At 48.2% G+C, this 22,576-nt stretch overlaps 1 protein-coding gene and 1 long non-coding RNA gene across 8 annotated transcripts in view; one reads left to right on the forward strand and one right to left on the reverse strand.

Moving 5' to 3' along the window:
* Positions 1 to 606: 606 nt before the first annotated feature.
* Positions 607 to 22,576, reverse strand: part of Ppp1r12b (protein phosphatase 1, regulatory subunit 12B) — a 201,306-nt gene continuing 179,336 nt past the window's right edge. For 3 of the 7 annotated variants that reach the window (XM_017321279.2, XM_006529707.4, NM_001081307.2), the window contains 5 exons: positions 22,325 to 22,429; positions 19,375 to 19,428; positions 17,947 to 17,997; positions 11,846 to 12,026; positions 615 to 6,444 (listed from right to left, as the gene is read on the reverse strand). In XM_017321279.2, coding sequence (XP_017176768.1) covers positions 11,892 to 12,026; positions 17,947 to 17,997; positions 19,375 to 19,428; positions 22,325 to 22,429 — 345 coding nt within the window. In that variant the 3' untranslated portion in view covers positions 615 to 6,444; positions 11,846 to 11,891. Of the gene's footprint in view, positions 6,445 to 11,845; positions 12,027 to 17,946; positions 17,998 to 19,374; positions 19,429 to 22,324; positions 22,430 to 22,576 lie in introns of all 7 variants that reach the window. The other 4 variants (XM_017321277.2, NM_001368829.1, NM_001368827.1 and 1 more) reach the window with 2 other exon arrangements.
* The window catches only part of Gm32670, a 31,595-nt gene continuing 29,238 nt past the window's right edge, over positions 20,220 to 22,576 (forward strand). The window contains exons 1-2 of the long non-coding RNA XR_387420.3: positions 20,220 to 20,330; positions 22,015 to 22,105. This is a non-coding gene — a long non-coding RNA (predicted gene, 32670). The remainder of the gene's footprint in view (positions 20,331 to 22,014; positions 22,106 to 22,576) is intronic.

Raw genomic sequence — 22,576 nt, forward strand, 5'->3', positions numbered from 1 at the left:
GCTGAACTCTTCAACCGTGACATCATCCCTGTTTCTTCTTGCTGCTTGAGCTACAAACAGCTGGGTGACAGCAGGGGGAAAGAATCTTCCCTCCCTCCCAAGTCAGTGACCAAGGATTTCCACTTGGCAGGAAGCAGATCCAAAGCCTGGCTGCCCACTCCCCAGCCCTGCCAGCAGTCCCTGCAGCGCCTCCCTGAGCTAGGTGCCCTTCCTTCTGTCAGGATTTAGATCCAACCTCTAATGATCCCAGAGTTAGTTTTATTTGCAGAGTTTGGAACCAGTGACCTAAGGAGCCCTTCCTTACACAGTGGAGGGCTGAGGTAATTGGAAGCCTGCAAGAGGCCAGCACCACCGCCAGCTCTTACCCTAGCTTCCCTGTGCAGCATGGCTGTTAGGGTGTATCCAGGTGGGCCATACATCCCTGCTTTTTACCTTTAAAGAAACAGCCACCTTCTTAGGTGCTGGGAACTTGCGTTTCTTCTCAGGGTTGTTCTGCTGCTCTAAGAGCCCTTCCCCGGGGAGGGGAGGTGGTGACCACAGACTCGTGGTTGCCTATGGCAGAGACTTCGCAGTTGGCTGCCTGGTGAATGGGAGGTTCTATCAATCTCATGGCACAAAGGTAAAACACAGTTTTATTTACTCATTTATAAATACTGCTGTGTTTACAGGCATCTTATAGATGTGAATATTATTCCCAAACTTTCAAACACAGAATACTTAATACTATATAACAACAATCAGTAAAACAAATAAATCCATCCATCTCAGGGTTGAAAAGGCCACTCAAAATTGCATAAAAATACATTCAGTTCGGGAAGCCAGCCTGGCTCCCTGCCCTCGGGAGCCTCCTCCAGGTGTATTTACAGTTGACTGAGGTTAATCCACACAACTCGGCTGGCGAACAGCTCCACTCGGTGCATCAAGCATGGGTGAAGGGTAGAGAGAGGAAATACAAAATGCTAGTGCTGAAGTGGTGACCAGGATTGGAGCGGAGCACACGTGCCTGGAAGAAAACGTAAAACCAAAGCTGGGTCTGAACCACTGACCCTGCAGAGGAGAGGTGCCAGCCATAGGAGGGCTGAGCTGCCAGGGGCTCAAGGGATGCTGACTAGAAAGGTGGCCATGTTGGACGGGTGCATCCTCTCCGAATCTTCTCCCTGTACCCTGTGCCTTCTGGTACCTTTACTACAACTGCTTTCACATAGTCTCCCCTATCCTAGGATAGGCTGGGTACCTTCTGCTCAAGTTCTCAGGAGAACAGGGTGGAGAACAGCACAGACACACGCACTCTGGAGAGAGTCAAGCTGGTGGCAGCCTGAGTGTCCCTTGGTCAGGATCCCAGCTCTGATGCCTGTCAGAGGCTCTTCTCACTCCTCATGGTTGGACCTTTTGTGGATCTTCTCTCCTGCTTGGCTGAGTGGCTGTCACGATGCAAATAAACTCGTCCAGCCTGTGCTGAGGAAACACTTCTGCCTTCAGCCGGTACCAGTCACATCTTTCAGAAAAGATAGAATGAGCAGACACGACCCTGAAACAGAGGGGTCGTGCTGACCTATAAGCCAAACCTTGTCTTTGAGGGCTGCTAGCACAGCCAGGGAGTTTCGAAAGTAGACGGGGGTAGCCGTGGGTGGTGGGCAGAATGACATGCTGTTGGCATTTGAAAATCCTCAAGGACTCTTGGCTGATTAATGGAAAACCTCTTCCCTCGAGCACCATCAAGTCCAAGTGTAGAAGCAAGGCCTAAGGCGTGTGGAGGGGGCTGAGAGGGAAGGAAGGGGGAGGTGTGCTTATTTTGGAGGGGCCTCGGTTAGCATCTTGGTGACACCTTAAGGGGCCACCCAAGCAAAATTTTATTGGAAACATTAGGGGAAATTTTAGAGGCAAAATAACAAAATGTCATTCTGGCAGATTCCCAATTTGGATGGGAGAAGTGCTTTGGGAAACGGGGAGAGCGATGAGGAGCAAGAGACAGAGCACACTGGGACAAACTGTACATCCCCATTCCAGTCAGGAAATGCCAGACCTGGGCAGCCAGGCGCTGGGTCACCAGGCACCACAGGAGATCTGTGACCCTTAACCACAGCTCTCACGGAGACGTGGCCACAACTTTCACCTACTCTCTGGCTTGTCAGGAGGCCAACTGATTCTCCTCAGCCCTCAGAGACCACTTCATCCCTTTGTAGCTGTGACAGTGACAGCTTCTGGGCTATAATGAAGTTGATCTATTTTTCCAATCTAATCAGAACACAAGCAATCAATAGTTGTCCCTGACAGAGTCGACTGCTCCGAGCAGTGTCAATACCCATTAGAGGAGCTGATTAAAATCTCGCTCAGCTGGAGCTGAGGGACGAACTCAATGAGACAGAACACACTTGCAGGTGCAGAAGCCTGGCTTCCTTTCTCCCAGGCTCCGACCTCCACCCTGTTCCACATGCACACACCTTCCTCTGCCTTTTACCCACTACAGCATGCAGGCACCCAGCCCCAGGGTTCGTCCCTTTCCTCACATCCAAGCCCCAACTGTGCATCTGTGCTGTGGTCATGGTGTCTCCTGGGAAGAGTACCTCCCACAGCAGCCTGAGGAAGGCTCTCCTGCTGCCCAGGGCAGAGCTCCAGACTAGAAATGAGTTGGTGCCAAGCAGAGAGTCTGAGGCTGAGCAAACCTAGCAGCAGCAGCAGCAGCAGCAGCAGCAGCAGCAGCAGCCGGTTTCCTAGGATGCCCACTGTACGCTAGGGCGGGCCTAGGCCTCACAGCAGCTCCGATCTCTACCTCTGCAGCTTGGTAATATTTTTACATAACCACCAGGAGGGAAAGCAATCACACCACTACTCAGTCGCTTTCAATGTTAAATTCACTTTCTAACACGGAGGGGAGGTCGACCCTGACAGGCCAGCATTAGCCTGAATTTGGGAAAAAAGCAAGACTGATCCTGAAAATTCAAAGTTAAGCAATTTTTGAAGCAGAAATCTAAGTGTAAAAAAGTCCTCATCTTTGAATAAAGTCACAGAATTTTAAGCCAAGAGGACTTTAAAGTACCCTGCCCTCAAAGCTGCCTCACTTCCGGGGTTGAGGGAGTCTATATTGTTTGAGGCTTTGCACTTCTCTTCAGAATAGAATGGCAGATGAGCTGCAGCTATCCCTGGGCATGGATGTGGACAGGGCCCTCCGCTGAAAAGGTGTGCAAGCAATGGTCAGAGCTGTCTCTGCTAGCAAAGGCTGCAGAGGGGCCAGAGAGCAGAGCCCCACAGGGGCATGGCTTGGAGAGGCCCTTCACTCTGGTTCTTGTACTCTCCTGAGGCCCACAGACTGCTCCTGGACTTCCTGAGTGGAAGCTGCCAGCAATCCCACTGAGCAATCCTTGCATCTCAGGGGCTGAGGCTTGGCAAGCAGGGTGAGGACACATCCCACTGCTAGGCAGACGCAAGGAGGTGCGGCTCCAAGACAGAGCTATTCTTCAGAGTCTTCAGAGGCAACGCCCTTGAATGTGCACAGCTCTTCCCCTAGCCTGGGATGGAGCTGGGGATTGGCACTTCCAAGAACTGTCAGGAAAGGTTCTAAAAACCTGAAAGTCAAACAGGCCAACTCCAGCCAGGGGCTCTCTGGACTGACCAGTGTTACCCTCAAAGAGGGCGTGGGTATTGGAAGCTGTCAAATGAATGAAAACCTTCTTGTCCCTGTCTTAATTTCCCATGAAGACTGGTGTGACAAGGCTGAGTCCTTCCTTCCTGCCTGCCTGCCTGCAGTGGGACAGTAAACTCCCGAGAAGCCAGCAGGTGAGGCTTGTGGCCGCTGGGGAGGCCGACCAAGCAACACGGGAAAGGGAGACTGAACACATACAACAGCTGGCCTCAGGAGGCCGTGTCTTTCATGGGGGCTTTCAGTCAGTATGATTTTGAAGAAATGGAGTTCTCTTCTCTGGAAGAGACCAAATTCACAATGCTTCTAATAAGATTAGTGGCCTGAAAGAAGTGCCAGGAATGGCTTGGGACTGTGTGTGCTCTGATGGGCTCTTGGCCACAGAGGCTAGTACTGCCGAGGCTAAAAAGCTTGCCAATAGCTTATCAAAAGGAAACCTTCCTGGTAAGAGGTGGCATCTTAAACATGAAGGCCACATACAACGGCGGGTATAATGCCCGTTGTGAGGTTTTTAGAACCTTTCCTACGCTTCAGAAGGCCTAAAGGCCTGCGACTCTGAATACCTCCCCAGGCCTGTGAAGGAGGAGGCCCTGTTTTCCTACAAGCCCATTTTCTTTCCCCAAGAATGAGGCAGCAATCCCCTCTTTCCCAAAATTCAATCCACACTATGAGAACTGGTTGGCATCTTGTCGACATCTCCTAGCAAGAAGGGAGTGCTTCCTATAGCAGAAGACAGGTCTTTCTCCCCGTGGCTCAGTGCGTCACAAGAGGAGAGCAGTCCAACACAAGGCTCCTCAGAGGAACGGGTGAAGTGGAAAAGAGAGACTCTTACATGTGCTGAAAGTGCCAGAGGAGACACTGTTCCCATCCTGTACTAGGGACCCTGAATTACAAGTTCTGTTTAAGAGCACACAAAGTTTGTAAGGGCCACCAAAAAGGACAGTGGTGTCCTCATGAAAAACTAACAGAGGTAGTGTTAGAATGGTCCACATCACTAGCAACCCTCAAACAATGAGGCATTAAAGGATGTGTCCTTTAATGTGAACCAAAGGACAAAATGCCACATTATACCCATCAGCACTGGATCATCGACAAGAGCTAGCAGTTTAACTGTGTGCTAGAACTATGGCATATTTTATATATGCTGAGGCATGATAAGCTAGAGGGCTGCTTGCCTAGACTCTAGAGGATGGTAGTCAAGATGTGACAGGCATCAAAATCACAACATCTGAGGAGGGACTCAGGGACTAGGTAAGTAGAGACCACTACACCCACACCTAGTGTGCTATCCTGGCAGGAAGCAGCAGACCCAGCTTCTATTAGTATAAAATGTAATAGAGGTGCCTGAAGTTCAAGTAAGACAGACAGACATAGCTCTCAGCGGCTGACCACAGGTCAGAGTTATGGCAGCAGGGAGGCACAGGGACACTGGGCCAGAGGGTCTATGGGGCTTGCCACTCCTGAGAGTCCACAAGTACTCTTCTTCATCTCCAGTCTCTACCCAGCAGTCACTGATCCTGTTGGCTTCTAGGAAGGGACCTCTCCCCTGGATGTGGCCACCAGAAAGCAGTCCCCACCACCCAGGCAGTGTCACCGCAGTGCTCCAAGTGTCCTCGGATGCTCTCACGTCTCTGGCCTGCTTCCATCCCCTAGTCTAGCTTCCGCCCCGGCTCTCCCCAGGCCTCCTTGCAGCAACTCCACTTCTCATGAGGAGCAGGGGCCTGAGTGGAGAACGGGAGCAAGGCAAACTGGAGCACTCAACACCCAGGCCTTCTCTTTCTGGAGAGAGGGTCTTGCTATGTAGCTGGCCTCAAATTCCTGATCCCCCTGCCTCAGCTTCCCAAGTGCTGGGATTATAGATGCATATTACTTGTACAACTTGGAGAGTACAGAAAACCACTTTGTAAGCAGACACATAGGAGATAAGAACAACAGGCTGACCCTTAAGCCATCCTCTAGCTTCACAGGGACAGGGTCACGGCACCGAGGCAGCAGAGGGACGAGTTTCCAGACAGCTGAGACTGGGAGCTCGGCTTCGGCTTCGGCTTTTACACCATCAGGGTGGAAGGAGAAATCACCAAAGCACAGAAAGAAAAGGAGCGAGAGAGTCCAAGGCTGCCTTGGCCTTGCGGAGAGGGAGAAGTGAGGTTAGGACTACTCAGTGATGTTCCTAGGTTACTGATAGAAAAGTAAAAACAAGTCAGTTCCTGAGAGGTGAGTAACCGCCTCAGCACAGAGCCATGGTCACCTTGGACTCTAAGCAGACAGCTCCAGAGGCAGTCCAGAGAGCAACTCCGCACTCCACCCTTTCTCTTGGCACCCTAGATAGGATTCCAGAATGGCCACCACAAGGCTCACCTATATAAAGAACAGTGGGTCAGTATAAAGGTTATGGGTCAAAGCCTTACATATCTGGACCAAAACCAATGTGGACAAAGCAGCAGAAAGTTGGGAGGTCACAGGCTGAGCTTGGTGTGCCCCACAAAGCTTTCTCCAGATTGCTTGAAATGGTCACAATCATGCTTCAGTTAAAACTGCCGTAAAACTTGGGATAGAGGTGCGGGGGCAATGGGGCATGGACAGTGCAGAGGAGGTGACTGACGAGGGCCACAGGGAGGGGCCCTCCTCCCAAAACATTCATGTCTTTTGGCCAGAAGGCCATAGCTGGAAACACAGGGTGGGCAGCGAATGCTGTGCCCTCCTCCCAGACCTGACTTCAGCTATTTGGACAGTTTGCTGATGACTCGGATGAGGGCGCCATTTTCATCTTTCAGCCTCTGATTGTCAGATTTCAGTTCTGTTAACACCTGTGGAGACAGAGGGAAAGGTGTGTCAGAGCCCAGCACAATGGCCGCCTCTGCCCTCCCAGGGCCTCCTGACAGCAGCAGTGTGATAAGTTGTCACTACCCTTCTGCTCAGGAGTAACACCCCTCCAGTCTTCCTATTTCCTGGGTCAGAAATGCAAGCATTTAGGGAAAACCCAGCTGCTCGTCTTTTGAGCCAGCTCCACACTCACAGAGCCTACAGTTCTGTTCTACTGAGCCAGTAGCTATTTGCAACTGTTCTTGTTCTTGCACTCACCTGTGACCTAGGGAACCTGGGGGGACTGCCAGGGCAGCTGCTGAGCACACAGGGAAGGACGTCAGCAGGAGTTGGAGCGATGGTGACCTTAGGAGTTAAATGGCACTGCTTCCCACCCCAAGAACAACATGCAAGCCAGGAAATAGAACTTGGCCTTTCTGCCCCGTGTAAAGATGACCAAGGTCATCTTGCTGTCTTTGGTAACTAGAATCCATCCAGATTCTCACTGGTCATACTACACACAGCTATTCTCAACAATAACGCCCAGAGAATTTACAGCTGTGGAGGAGACCCAGGGGCCTTCACCAGCACGGCAATGGATGGTGGTGTCATTCCAGCAAGTAGAGGTTTCTGGCAGAGGAATGGAGTGGAGATTCCATCTGTCAGTTCTTCCATCTTGGAACATGACACACACTGTTGCTCAACTCAAAGAACACAGGGAAACTGAGTTCCAGCTTGGACACCCAAGTCTTTATTGCGTGATCAGGCACTGTGACAGATATTTTGTCTATCTGAAAAATCTTAATGAAGTACAGTTCATGTGTGGGCCTTCCTGGTAGCAAATTGGGATTAGAAGGTAAGTACATTTTCACAACAAAGGCTCCACAAATCTGTGTCTCCCCTGTTAGGCAGGCACCCTTCCTTTTACTGATCAGCTATTCCAACCTTTAGGACCCACACAGTAAGCAAGGCCTCCAGAAAAGGGTGGCCTGGGCTCAGGAATCAAAAGGCCCACAGAGTTCCAGCTTCTGGCACTGCTATTAAACTAGGGAATCTAAATGAACCTAAAGGAATATAATCTTTGTCGCCCCAACCTCACAAGGACAATGCAGGTTACATCATACAATTGTGTGAGTGTATGCTCACATCCCCACACCCCATGTCAGGGAACAACGAGAAAACATCTCCAAGTGGGGAGTTTGAAAGTCTCACTGGCTCCTCAGGAACCAGTGCAGTGGCTGTTCTTATCTCTGTAAACGAGGAAACAGAGGTCCGCCTCTAGTCTGTGGCAGTTAGCTAGTTATGCATCACCGATGAATTTATACCCATATGTGCCAAGTCCAAAGACCATCTTTTCATTATAGGTGGGAATAGAAAACAAACACCAAAGCATTTGTAGCCCAGAAACAAATTCGGGAGCGGTCACTGTCAGTGAGTGGTCCACAGTGCTTTAGACCAGCAGTTCTCAACCTATGGGTTGAGACCCATTTGGGAGTTGAACAACCTTCTCATAGGGGTGACCTAATACCACTGGAAAACACAGATATTTATATTATTATTCATAACAGTATAAAATTATAGTTATGAAGTAGCAATGAAAATTTTATGGCTGGGGGAGGGTGCCACCGTAACATGAGGGTATTAAAGGGTCACAGCATTAGAAAGGCTGAGAAGCACTGCGTTAGACAAACCACTTCTCTGTATGTTTGCAGCTATCAAGGAATAGTAAGTACCCTGCTCCCTCAGATGGGCCTTGAAGAGGCTGACAGGAGTAACAGACATGGAAGCGCTGTCCTTGCAATAGTGGGGACCCCTGCTACCACTCAAGTTTCCCCATGAATCTGGGAGAGCATGCAAGTCATCTACACACTTCAGGAGTAAGACTGCAGTGTGAAGAATACAATGGAAAGCTTGTCTTTGGCCCTGTCCTCCCTGACTCAGTAGCTCTGGCAGCCTCCTTCATGCCTATCGGAATGGGGTGCTCAGAAACTCGGCCAGCGAGCTCTGCCCAGGCTGCCATCTTCCATCTCTTTTCTAATGTTCTATGTCTGGGGGCTTGCTTGCCTGGGTGGGACTTCTTATTAAAAAAAAAAGTTTCTCTAATATGTGTGGTGGTTTTGTCTGCATGTGTGTCTGTAACTGGTGCCTGTGGAGGCCAGAAGAGGGCATTGGGTTCTCTGGAACAGGAGTTCCATATGGTTAGTTGTGAGAGCATGTAGGTGCTGGGAATCAAACTTGGATTCTCTGGAAGAACAGTCAGTGCTCTTAACCACGTGTCCCCTCCAGCCCCTGAAAACCCTTTTTCTTGGCAGGACCGCACAGGTATGGAGAAGCTGTGGGTTGTGGTCCCTGCTCTTCAGGACTGAGCTGCTTTAAAAAGGAGGTACAAGTGGTCGAGTGTTGGTGATTTTCTTTTCCTTATTAAGACATCAATTCTTTGGGGGCCGGGGAAGAGGGACAAGGAGATTTGATAGCTGCAACATCTAACATCTTAAGAAAATGTAAAAAAGTACAAGTGTCGTGCAGAGACCAAGGCAGGGGCACACAGGCTCCATGCTCAGAGAGGGGTGGGAGTAGTGCTGTCCACCACTGAACTGCAGTCAAGGGTCTGGGGTTAAGGAAGAACACGTGTGAAGAACTATGCACGCATGAGGTTTCAGAGTGCACCACAACTCTAGACTTCAGCTTCTCCATTTCTAGCCAGTTTGATGTTCAGATACTTCAGACAAACAGAGCATGCAGTGCATGCTTTCTTAAATACTACTTCTTATAGTCTACAATGAAGACTGTGCTAAAGTAAGGGACAGCGCTCCTAAAGCTTTAGGGTGTGCCAGAGCCAGGCAGGCTGTGGATGGGAGGGTCTCACGGTAAGCCTTACCTGAGCTGCCTGGCACTAAGACTTTCAGGGAACAATTCAAAAGGGGTGGCAGCGGTTCAAATCTCTTGACCACACTGCCAGTTTCTTTCCTACTGATAGGAGTCAGCTGGCAGGCTTTTTATGTCAAGGTCTGCACAGTAAGTGCCTTAGACTAGACTACAGGCCACATAGTCTTCCTGTGACTGCTTCTTTTCCTGAGTGTGGCCTAGCAGGTAACACATACTGAAAACGCAGACATTCAAATTTTGATTTGCTTCCAATAAATCTTTGTTGTTGTTGTTGTTTTTTTTTTTTTTTTTTCTCTAGACAGGGTTTCTCTGTATAGCCCTCAGCTGTCCTGGAACTCACTCTGTAGACCAGGGTGGCCTCGAACTCAGAAATCCGCCTGCCTCTGCCTCCCAAGTGCTGAGATTAAAGGCCTGCGCCACCATGCCCGGCGATTCCAATAAATCTTAACTTCTGGACATTGAAATCCCATAGGAATTTTATTTGTCAAATACAATCCTTTTGATTTCTTTTTCTAATTATTGGCATGGCTCATGGGCCTTCATTTGCTTTCCCTTATCACACAGGTCACACACCAGGCAAGGACATTATAGTGACACAATCTGAGTCTTTGTACACAAGGCTGGCCTCAGACTCACAGAGATCTGCCTGCCTGCCTTCCTCCCAAGTGCTGGGACTAAAGGTGTGTGCCACCACGCCTGGCTGAAACTGGCCTATCAAGTCAGGGTAGTGAAAAAGTACAATTTTGTCTGTGACGCCTCTGCTGCAGTCTGTCCTATGCTGTAGTTGTTTGACAGACTGTTCCTACATTGTTTAGACTATGTGCTTAACAAATGGTTAAGGCCGTAAATTATGCAGATGGCTTATATCACGGTGTGCAGTGTGCAGACTCTGGAGTCTAACCATGTTTGAACTTTTCTTCAACTGTTTACTCTCCAAGGGACCTTGGGCTTAGTTCTGACTCTGTAACCCATGTTTTAAATACACATGCTGGTGCCGAAGAATCAGTGAGAAAACAAAGCACACAGCCGATGACGACGCTCCAATAAATGCCAGGATGACAGTGATTTTGCCGCATGTCCTACACTGCCTGCAACAAATAGGGAGACCAAAAATAGCTGGGACATCTTTGGGGGTCTTTATTTTACCCCAAGTCAAAATCTCCCATGCACACTAAGACTGAACCAAGGGCCCAAGGGTGAACACTAAGAGCATGCTCCACGTTAGCACCCTTTCAGGATGTCTGAGGCTAACTGGGACAGAGATTAGACCTAATGCTGGCTGCTCACTGCCTGGCCACAGCAGCACATCCCTTTCCATTTTCTTTCTGTGATAGCACCCGGAGAGGACATTGGCTCAGCCCTATGGTAATCTGGGTGCTTTAGTACTAGTGGGCATTAGTTGCCAGCTACTGACCCCAAAGGCAAATGCAAATAGGCAGAAGAAAGAAAGGACAGGCCCTAGCAAGACTAATTAGATTGTTGCTGAAAATCAAAAACTCATTTTTGGCATCATGACCCCATCACATTATCTTCAGATGGGAAAACAATCTGTGTGTGACCCTGGCTCTCAGATCCACAGCCAGAGGAAGGCTCTAGTTTGCCAAACACAGTTTTTTGAGGGGGTGGTTTCAGCTGAAAACAAACCCTGCTCTCGCTCCACTGCCTGTCATCTCCTTTGAAAGCTAGGCCCATTAGGAAGGGCTCACTTATCCTGCCTGCGTTCTGCCTCAAGGCCCACACACTCAGGGAGGGACGCGTCCCCACAGCCAGGAGACCTGGGAGGGGAATGAGACGGATGTTTCAGGAGGAGGACGATAAAAGCAAAGACTTAGAAGGAGGTAAAGAGCGCTCATCTAGCTCTGCCCCAGTGGTAGAATGGCCCTTGTTTGCTGCTAACAGAGATAGGCTCAGGGAGGTGTGGCCTGCAGGCCTAGTCCTATCCATCAGGCAGTGCTGTCACTTGGGATTCAAAGGGCTGTGGTTCTCAACCATGGTCACATACACATCAGTAGGGGAGCTTTAGAAACAATACTGATGCCAGCCAGGTCTCAGTCAAGCCAAACCACAGAGCTTTGGAATGGGCCCATACATGGTATTCGGTGACAGCTCCCAGGAGGATCTAACACCCAGGCATTGTTGAAAGCTCTTGCCCTTGGTTACTTTAGGCCCTAATCGGTGCACATACATTTGGATGGCTGTTGGCTGAGAAAGCTCTTAGCAAAGACCCCATCAACGAAATAAATATGTGTACATGGATGCACACAGGTAAATATACACAGTTGTGGAGCTGTAAAGCTGACTAAAGCAAATCTATATTCAGTCTCTAGGGGAAGAGAAGGTAATATGGCAACTTTAACAGTGACCCTCTGCTTGCCCACTACCACCCTTGAACTGGGTTCTTATGTCCCATCATGTGGACTCCATCTCCAGATAACCAGTTTTACAGATACCTGGCCATGGAGCCTCTGATGGGAGGAATGGGTACTGGGCTTCTGGGACCAACAAGAAGAGTAAACCTGCCTGGAGTAGCAGAGGAGGGAAGTGAGGTGGAGAGCAAGGGCAAGAGCTAGAGCTCCTGGGTGTCGGAGGACTCGATGGACTTGGAGAGTCTGGCCACCACTCGGGTCAGGGCCCTGTTCTCAGCCTGCAGTTGTTCGTTCATCTGCTTCAAGGTTTGAATCTGTTTTAGCTGGTGAAGGTTCTGCAGAGAGTGAGACATGAAGGAGACAGACAAGACAGACAAGACAGACAGAGGGAAAAAGTAGGACAAAGAAACTACGTGACTTTCTGGTTTTGGTTTTAGTTTGCATGCAAGAAAGGCAATGGGAAAAGCAGGTGTACTGAGCTCAAGCTGCATCAGGAGGAGAAAGGAGAGCTGTCTGTGGTCCTGGGATGAGCCCTGAGCATGCTGGGGTTAGCTATGAGCATCAAAACCACGTGTGGATCACCTGAAAACGAGCGGCCTTCTGACAGAGTCACATGCAGAGCCACAGCCTGGGGACCCTCCTTCATTGTCATTGGGACTGGGCTGAAGATTTGGGAGGGGGTGTCCTAAATCAAACATCACCCTTCTCTCGTCTTCATCTTGTCCTCACACTTGACCCCCTCCCCTATTTGTTTTCTTCCTTAATTAAAAACTACAACCAGAGGGGTGTTTTCTTTAAGCACTTTCTGCATACAGCCTGCATTAGTAAGAAGGCTGATGTGACGCCTGTCAGCTCTTTGGTGGACCTATAACCTGTTTTACAGGAAGTGTGACCAACCTTCCCGGTTCTCCCCAATAGCACACAGAGCAACTGTCAAATAGCCTCTGACCTGCTCTACATGATTACAAGTTCACAGCTAACTTGTGCTCTCTGCCTTAGTTCATGCTGAGGCTTGGAATTATATGTGTTTAAGCAGACGTACCCTCTGGAAATTATAAATGCACAAGAGCAGAGGCCTCATAAATGCCAGGTGATGGTGGAACTGGCTGGATCACTGTGGTGGTCTAGCCTCGCCCAGGCATCAGTGTGGCAAAGGAATAGATAACTGTCACAGTCTTCCCAATACTTCACAAGTGACTCGAATACTTCAATAGGGGGATCACAGCGCAGGCCTGTCAACTCTGCCATGTGCTTTCTTAAGGACCCTCTGCACTGACCTTGAAACTAAGACTAAGAGACTATCAGCTCTGCTGGAAGAGGGACATGACTTTGTTATGCAGGGTTTGGGTTACAGTAATGATAGAATACTATACAGTATAGTCTCGTACTTCATACATAGTGAGGACAGAAGTGAGAGATTAGTGGGGAGAAGGTCTGGGAGTGAACCAGTAAGAGAATGAAGGTAGCATGAGAGAAACAGTAAAAAGGAAAACCAAGCAGAGACACACTGCTGAAGAGTTCTTTGCCTAGAGAGGAAGAATGGCTACCTGGGAAAAAGAACAGCTGCCAGGCACCTCGGCCAACTGTAAGCATCCTGACCATAGGAGGGGACAGGCGAAGGAGATCAAAACAGCACACGGAGGGGTTTAAAGACATGAGTAGAAACACGGAACCCCCTGGTAATGTCGTTCATTGGTGCTAACATCTGACCAAAGCTTGCAATACACTCACTGTCATTATATGACGTGGCCTTTGCCTCCAGGAGACATTACAGCAGTCAACTATGAACATGTGGCTGCAGGCAGCCCTAGGTGGAAGAATCTGGAAACTATCAGTGTGGAGGAGGGCGGTAGGAGACATCTGGTGGAATGTTCTGCAGGAAGCAGTCATGAAACGAGCATGGCAAAGAGAAGACGAGAGGGCAGAGCACAGGGCAAGCTGGCTAGTGCATTTCCAGAGTAAGCAAAGTCGATCCCAGAAGCAACTTACAGGGACATGGCTGCTGTGCCCTTCTCATGCAAGGGCCTGAGACAGGAACGGTATGGTCTAGCAAGGAAGCTGAAGCTTAGTGGAGGATGCCCCAGTAAAATGTCAGATCGGATGTGGGCATCCCGAGACAGGTGCGGTCAGCTCAGCTCACACTGGCATGCACACCTGTCAGATCCGGCATATAATTCTATTCCCATTTGGTGGAGTGGAGTTTCTCCTAGGGAGAGGCATACTTACCTTTCTGACCGTCTCCCAACCACAGAGCCCTCCATACACTTGGGAGGGCCCATCTCATGGACCCATTTCACTGGACCTTTGTGTTTTGTTGGTGTCAGGAAAACAGGCAGTGATGTCACTTTCAGACTTGAGGACCTCCTAAGCTTTCAAGCATGCACAGGAAGTTACCCCTAGAATGGCACCCTACTGATGGCTCCAGAAAGACTGAACTGTGTAATATGAATATGCACACACACAGAGCAACTGGTCCCAAGGCCTAAGGAATCCCACATCTGGTTGGAGCTCCTAGACCTGACAACTGTACTATTCTTCACTGACTCTCTCATACAGATGTTTCAGTCACTAATCCTCAGAAAAGTTGATGAGCACACATGGTAGCCTAATGAAGACCTTGAGAACTAATAACCACTTTCTTCGACTCCTTCAGAGCCAGTCACAGAATTTCATAATATTTTCATAAACTTGAAGAAGGTACTGACAGAATTTAACTGCAGAGTGACTGGGATGGTCGGTGCTCTTCCCCCTTAGGCCTGTACAAATTATGTTTAGGGGCAGTACAGTCTGTAGGTGTTTTCTTCTCCACTTGGCTTTGTAACTGGCAGGACAGAATAATGGGGACTGAGTGAAAGGTGGATTTCTAACACAGTCTCAAAAGCAGCTTACTTTCCTGACTGGTTTGGGGGCCAGTTATGACCTGGCTCTACGTGATAATTTATTTATTTTCCCCCTTTATGTATATGGGCTTTGTTTGCATGTATGTCTGTGTACCACATGTGTGTAGTACCAGAGATAGCCAGAGAGGGCATTGGAGCCTCTGGGATGGTTGTGAGCCACCAGGTGGGTGTGGAAAATTGAACCCAGGTCCTCTGAAGAGCAGCTGGTGCTCTTAACCTCTGAACCATCTCTCCAACATCATAAAAAAATTTTTTTTAAAAAAGTTTTTGGCAAATGACTTTTGATTAGAAAGAATTAATACTTTCATGTGTAGTAAACTCTTGAAATAGTGAAGAAATGAACTTATGGTCTAGGCAAACCACAGCTTGGAGCTGGAGAGATGGCTCAAAGGTTAAGAGCACTCGCTGTTCTTCCAGAGGTCCTGAGTTCAATTCCCAGCAACCACATGGTGGCTCACAACCATCTGTAATGAGAGCCGATGCCCTCTTCTGGTGTGTCTGAAGAGAGCAATTCACATATATAAAAATAAATAAATCTTAAAAAAAAAAAAAGCTGGGTGGTGGTGGCAAGCGCCTTTAATCCCAGCACTTGGGAGGCAGAGGCAGGAGGATTTCTGAGTTCCAGGTCAGCTTGGTCTACAAAGTGAGTTCCAGGACAGCCAGGGCTACACAGAGAAACCCTGTCTCGAAAAAAACCCCAAACCCAAAACCCAAACCCCCCCCCCCAAAAAAAAAAGAAAAGAGAAGAAAACCACAGCTTGATATGATAAGAACATAGAAAGAAACATGCAAACCTGTGTAACCCAAAGGATCAAGAACAACTAAGAATACCAAAGTGCTTCTGTACTTGCCAGTTTAGAATGACAACAGAAATAAGAGAGAACCCGAGGGTCCTCATTTTTCTTTTTTGTCCACTTTTGAGTCTTTGCATGGGGCTTACGTGAATGGCACAAAGGGCTATGGGCACAAAATGCCTCCCTATGGACTTCAGGGCACTCGTGTGTGTGTGTGTGTGTGTGTGTGTGTGTGTGTGTGTGTGTGAGAGAGAGAGAGAGAGAGAGAGAGAGAGAGAGAGAGAGAGAGAGAGAGAGAGAGAGCACTACAACCCCAGGTCCTTTCTTTCTGTTCACTGCATCTCCTCTCGCTTGGTTTTGAGACTGGGTCTCATGGATCCTATGCTGGCCTGGAACCTTCTGGGATTTCAGCTATGCATCACCACAGCTGGTTTATGTGGTCCTGAGGATCCAACCTAGGGCTAAGTGCATGTTAATTACACATTCTACCTACTAAGCTACATGCTTAGCCCTCTTTTTCTTTATTATTTTACTCATTTATTTTTTGAGGTTGCTTGTTTTCTCTTCCTCTCCCCCTCTTTCCTTCTTTCTTTCTTTGAGACAGGGTCTTTATGTAGACCAGGCTGGTCTTGAACTTACAGAGACTGTCTCTGCTCCCTAAGTGCTGGGATTACAGGTATATGCCATCATACTCAGACACAGGGTTTTACATATTTTTAATATATATTTAACATTAAGTCAGATATTTAATATATATTTTAATATATATTTAAAAGATGCACTTAAGCATTAACTTGTGTGTATGAGTACTCTGCCTGCATATATGCATATGCACAAAGTACGTGTTCGGTGCCCACAGAGGTTAGAAGTCTCCCTGGAACTGCAGTTGCAGATTATTATAAAACATCATGTGGGTGCGGGGAACTGAACCCAGGTCCTCTGCATAAATAAGTGCTCTTAACTATGGAGTTAGCTCTCTAGCCATCCTGACACAGGTAGTACAGACAGCAGCCTAACCGCAGTGTACGAGGGCACAGTTGAGGGTTTCAGATGGGAAGCCCTCACGCACATAGAACTGTATGTGCTGAGTCACGAAGAACTGCTTGGCAATACTAGCATACTACACTAAGAGGAAGAAAGTACTACTGTAAGTGAGGTGGGTTTGGAAAATCCAGAAGGTGAAAAAATGCAATGTATTTGTGAGGGTAGTGTTCTGTCTGCTCAAGAGAATCAAACACTATTTCTACTTCCTGGTATTTTTGAGTCAACCTGGGAAATGGAAAGTGTCTGAAGGATAACTAGTTAGTGCTTCAGATTCTACGTGACCATTACTAGTCACACTGTGGGCTGGTGACCTGGAAGTGAGGGTCAGGCTTGGCATTTCCCCTTCACTACAACTATGGGGGGTAACAGGACTGTGAGGACGGGCTCTGAAAACTTTGTGTGTGGGGAGGTATCCACAAATAACATCTTTCTAGGCATTAAAACACCAGCTGTCTCCTGGAAAGCAATCCACTTGCACACCAGAGACCTTACTCACAGGAGGACATTTGGGGATTTGTCTGACACTGCTCCAGGGTTTCTGCCTCCTAGCTACAGAAATCTACATCTGACTTGGCATTACTTATCCACTAAAGTAACATTCTTGAAGAACGGAAGAAGCTGAGCAAGCTGACAATGGCTGTGTAGCACAACGCACTTCAGGGATGAGCTGCTCCAGTATCTTAGATGGATGGTTCCCCTTGCTTAGCAGCCCCATGGTCCGTCCGTCCGTCCGTCCTTCCTTCCTTCCTTCCTTCCTTCCTTCCTTCCTTCCTTCCTTCCTTCCTTCCTTCCTTCCTTCCTCCCTCCCTCCCTCCCTCCCTCCCTCCCTCCCTCCCTTCCTTCCTTCCTTCCTTCCTATAGCAATGGACCAGTTCTCAAAATTGGCAACAATCCATTCAAGAAGAGGGAGGCAGTCAGCCCTCAAGTAGGTCATGTGGAGGTCACTTGGAGGTATGCGTTTGCTCTAGTGGGTGAAAGCCAAGAACTCTGGGATACTGCAGAGGAAATGGCCTAGGACAGGAAATCAATATGCAAACACATTTTCATACTGCTGTAGAATGACTCAGCTGTACTTCTCCTGCAAGAGCTGTTTGGCGAGAAAAGCCTGTAGCCATGCCCAGGCTACATGGAGCTCCCTTAGCGGGGACTCTGCAGAACGGGGAGAACTTGTTCTAGCTTTCACCTCGTCTCCCCAGGGGGAAGTCGCTGCTTTTAAAACCTTGGAAGTTCAGCTTGAGGTTTTTGTCTCCAGCCTGCTGAAAGTATTGGGAAAGTCCCCATATCCCAATCAGTTGCTCCTACAAGAGCTCTGAGATGGCCACAGCGGACGCAGCATGAACTGAGATAGCCCAAGAGATGGCTGAGGAGAGGTGCTCCCTTCCTCACTCCAGCATCTCTTCCTGAGGGTGCTCAGTTGGCAGTGACATTTAGAGCGGGCAAGCCTAGGCTCAAGTATCTACTTTAGGCAGGCATTCAGACAAGAGACACGCGCTAAGACAAAGATAATGTCTTCATACCTTCATCTCTTCTTCCATTTCCGACATTTTCCGTTCCAGTGCTCGCCTCTCCTATTGAGAAACAAGGAGCTTATTGAAGAGATAATGGCTAGGGAGCCATCACAAAGCTGCCTCCCACATATCACACCATCAGCAACTTCATGGTCTCCGAGTCTGTCTCCACTAGGGCTGACATTTCTCCATATGTGTACGCTGCCCTGTTGCCATGGGACAGAGCTACTTCCTCGTGACAGTCCTATTACCTAAGTCTTCTATAAGGAAATTGGGAGATTACAGAGGTGGCACCCTGCCAGTGTCCTTTAAGTTAAAAATTTTAGATGCCTGCAAGTCACTAGGACCCTTGCTCTCTAGAAACAAAACGCCATCACCTTTAGTAGCATTCCACCCAAGTCCCCAGGGAAATACTACTTCTATGGTAGGGAGTGGATGGTCAGCAGGGAAGCAGGTGCCACTGTCTACAACTTCTCCCTCCCCTTGCTTTCTCTCTAGTTAGTGACTCTTAGTCTGAATTCAAGGAGGCGCTGTTAGCCAGATGAGATGCCAAGGAGGACTGGTTATAGGCCAAGGGAATGAAACATAAAACTTAGCTTTTCCCACAGACAATAAGAAAGATAGGAACATACTCTATATCCTTAGAGTCAGATCAGAATTAGGGTTCATCACTAAATCTAATTGAGTTTCCCTAATCCAACGATATCAGATTCCAGATATAAACATCTGAGACCAGGTCAGAAATCTGACTAGAATGTCCTCTGCCAGAGAGCTGATGAAAGGCTGACTGTTCAGGTCTTAAATCATAAGCCCTAGATCAATAGCAAAGGGTCTTAATGAAACTTTCTTTAAAAAAATATTTATATCTGAGTGTGTGTTTGTGTGTGTGTGCACATGTGCATCCATACCTTGCTATATACATGGAGATCAGAGAACAACGTTTGGGAGCCAGTTCTCTTGCATCTAGCAAGCACTGGTACTGTTGCGCTGCCTCACAGGCTGTCCTCCTTCTTTTGAGACTAGGTTTTGCTATGTGGCTGTGGATGGCCTGGAACTTCTGTCTGAAGCCATGGAAAAGGCAGAAAGCCCTTAGACCTGAGTGCATGTTTAAATAACCAAATATCTTAAAGCTCTGTGTCTGTGTGCAGTCTGAAGGCAGAAGAATGCATGAGATGACTTCCCAAGGCTCCTTCCCACCCCAAAACTGGCACGTTCAAAGTAACCAACTATATGGGAAAGCCAAAAGGACTGGTCATCAAATTACTGTCCAGAGTCAGCCAAAAAAAAAAAAAAAAAAAAAAAAAGATTAAGCTGGGAACGGAATGTGGCCGAGCTCCTGCCTTCTTAAGATGAGCTTTTTCCACTGGCACGGACAACAAAGTTAGAGAAGGTCAGGGAAGACGTGCAGGAGGCGGCCAAGGGAACAGACGAGCTTACCCGCTTCTCCACCTCCAGCACCGAGGACCGGTCAGAGGTCTTCTCTTGTTTCTGCTGTGCAAACAAAAGGACAATACCTCTTGTTCAGGCTGTCTCACACGTAGTAGGGAACCCAGCTTTCCCTGGTTCGCCACCAGACATCCAGAAAGAGGCGGCAGGGTTCTGGAATTTCCCTCTAGCAAGGGTCTCAAGCAAACAGACTGAGTCTTTGAACCCTGACATTTGCCCTGAACAGTCTATAGGATGGCCCCAAGGAGGGAAGGCAAGAACAGCTTTGGAAGCTCTGCATGTGTACAGAGGTTACTCCTGACACACACCCGAATCTCACCTCCCCTCTCCCTTTAGACTACAAAGTCCAAATGCTAAGCCTTCTTACACCAAATCACCCGGGCTCCAACCCTAGAGACAGACACAGCTCTTTCCAGGCTGGAAGCCCCCAAATTTTAACACGGTCCATGTGGCGCTCCTGAAACCCATTGTCCCCTGCCACTTCTGTTCTGAGCACTGAGGCCATTTTCCTTCTAGTGTGGTGTCTTCACACGAGATCGTCTCCTTAGCTAGTTTCTGGTATCTCAACAGACATTTCCACTTTTATCTGTTTGGCTTCCTTCTTAATCTGTTAACAAGGCTTTATCTGAACAAAGGACTCATGATATATATTTAGATCATCACTGACTTTCAGTTTCAACCCTTCAGAGAAGTAAAAAGATTTGGCTACTAAACCTAAGAGGAGTAACTTCAGGGAAAGGTCCTGCTTTCAATCAAGGAATGTAGGAATCTCTAAGTCTCCTATGGTTGTCATGGTAGAGGATTGGGTGGAATCCTGTACATTCAATAGACGGTTAGCGAATAAAGGATGGTTCTTCTGTCTTGCCCAGCACAGTGCCCAGACTGCTGCAGTGAGTGGGGACAGGGGACACCAGGCTGCCTCTGCAGATGCTCCACAGACTGCTGCAGTGAGTGGGGACAGGGGACACCAGGCCACTCCTGCAGATGCTCCCTCCCCTTCCTTCCTTTCTTCTCAATTACCAAAAGCTAAAACTAACAACAAAACTTAGAATTCTGGCTCTTATCCTAGACTTCCACCTTCTGCTCTCAAGGTCATGGCTGTCTGCTGTTACACTACATCTTCTGAGAAGCAGAAAGGAAAAGGGAAAAAGTATTAGCAGATCTGGGAGTTTGTTTATAACTTCCTTTGTCTCTTTCCTAAGCTTGTGCTGGGAAGATTTCAAGATTTGCAAAAGTCAGAATACAAAGAACTAGCTTTTTTGTTTGCTTGTATAGTTTTAAATTATAACTCCTTTGACTTTGAGTTGAAGTTTAATGTAAAATGCTGCATGTGCCCATGTGGGAACTGTCTCCAAACAAACGCATGCGGCTGACAGGCCCTCCCTCCCTCCACAATCCTAGCAAACATCTCCATTTTTGGTAAATAGAGACTTGGTTTGTAGCACTATCATTTCTTTCTGAGCTTCAAATAGCTTGCATTTGGTAAAATGAAGTCTATCCCAGAATGCCTAGCAGAGCAGTTGGCTGGCTTACAATGTGGCCCCAGGGACCAGGAAGGTCAGACTTGATTCTGGTCTGTGTGGGTCACTCTGAGCAGTTCGTTAGGCTGCTGTGAACACTGCGAGGCTGGTGGGAAGAACTCCAGCAGCTCCTGGTGGTAGTAGTAGCCCTGCTGAGGAGTGGGCTGCAGTGCTTCTCTCGGGGCTGCTCCTTTATGTTCTGAGAGGGGTACAGCTTCTGGGAGCAGCTTAAGGGCTGCATTTACTACTAACTGCGGCCCATCTGGAAGCTATTCAGAACCAAACTAGTCTCTGACAAGACACACTGTCTTGTTTAGTAATGCAGAGGGAGAGAGGCCATAAACGCATTCATCCTGCCTCCCACCTGATGGCAGAGTTATAATTTTGTCATGGGCTTTTCTTTAAATCAGAGACCTTTTTTTCCACCCCACGAAATAGCTTTACATCTAGTATGTGCTAGCTTTAAGTCTCGGAAAGTACAGTAAGAGCCATGTATGGCTCCTGTCCCCTCTTTGCTCCCTTGTGCATCCCTTGTCAGAGGGCTACAGTAAGATGCTAAGATGGTACTCAACCCCTCCCGGATGACATACCTTGTGCCTGGGACTCCAGGAGCCTATAATTTTATTTTTCATTGGGGTTATACCATATTATCAGATTAATTAGCCATCTCTGGTTTTCACTTTATATTCTTATAAAGACCCCCCCCCTTTTAACCCCAGTTCTGCTTTTGAAATACTTAGTCCCCGAGAATTCTGGAAGGGAATAACTGAACAGCTTCTGTTTAACTCTGCACTAACCAAAGGCTGCTACTGCAGTGTCAGCTACAGGGTTTGCTTCATGGGCAATGAGGTCATGCCCCCCAGCGGCCTCTCAGATTTTGTGTAATTAAGTCAGCTCTGGCAGTAAGAAGGAGTGGCTTACCCGACCAGACTGTCACCACTTCCATACTGCCAGATGCAAAGAGGGACACTTTTGCTACAAGATGGAGTCCCCCTGAAACCTAATCTGGACTACTTTATCCCCTGATGTAAACAAACCATTTAAGATTTTTGGGCTCCATTTGGGGCTCTCTGTACTCAGCTATAGTGTTGTGCTTATTTCTCCCCACAAGGTGAGGCACAGAGGAACTGAACTGGAGCACCAGCAGGACAGGAGGAACCGCCCAGCACTGACCCAACACTGGCCCAATCTGTACTTCTGCAGTAAGGAGTTATATTAATATCAATGACTAGCACACAGAATATCAGTTAGCTGGTCACAGAACTTAACTGTCAGTTTTCAAAATTATTATGTTTAATAAGAGCTCACACCCGGCCTGCTCAGAAGAAGTGCCACTTTGACTCTGTCTCCCAGCCTGTCCTCTACCCTGCCCCTGCCTTGCGTGTGCTCCCGCCTCCCTGGCCTTGTTCATCCTTCCTTACCTGGGCCATCTTCTCAAGCTTGGCTTTTATATCGGCAAGCTCTAGCTGGGCCTCCTGAAGCTTTGTTTTCAGCTTTTGGTTTTCGGTCAGGGCACTCTCGTAGAGCTGTGAAGGAAATAGAACCAGGTCACTGGGTGGGCTCCCAGGAGAAGAACTCATGTTTCTGCTTCACGCCTCTACCATCAGCTAGGTGCAGAAGAGAAGGGTGGGCTATGGAGGGCCACCGCCGCTCTCTGGCTTCAGGCAGTGTGC

This window comes from Mus musculus, chromosome 1 (genome assembly GCF_000001635.26).
Source record: "Mus musculus strain C57BL/6J chromosome 1, GRCm38.p6 C57BL/6J".
Lineage (NCBI taxonomy): Eukaryota > Metazoa > Chordata > Mammalia > Rodentia > Muridae > Mus > Mus musculus.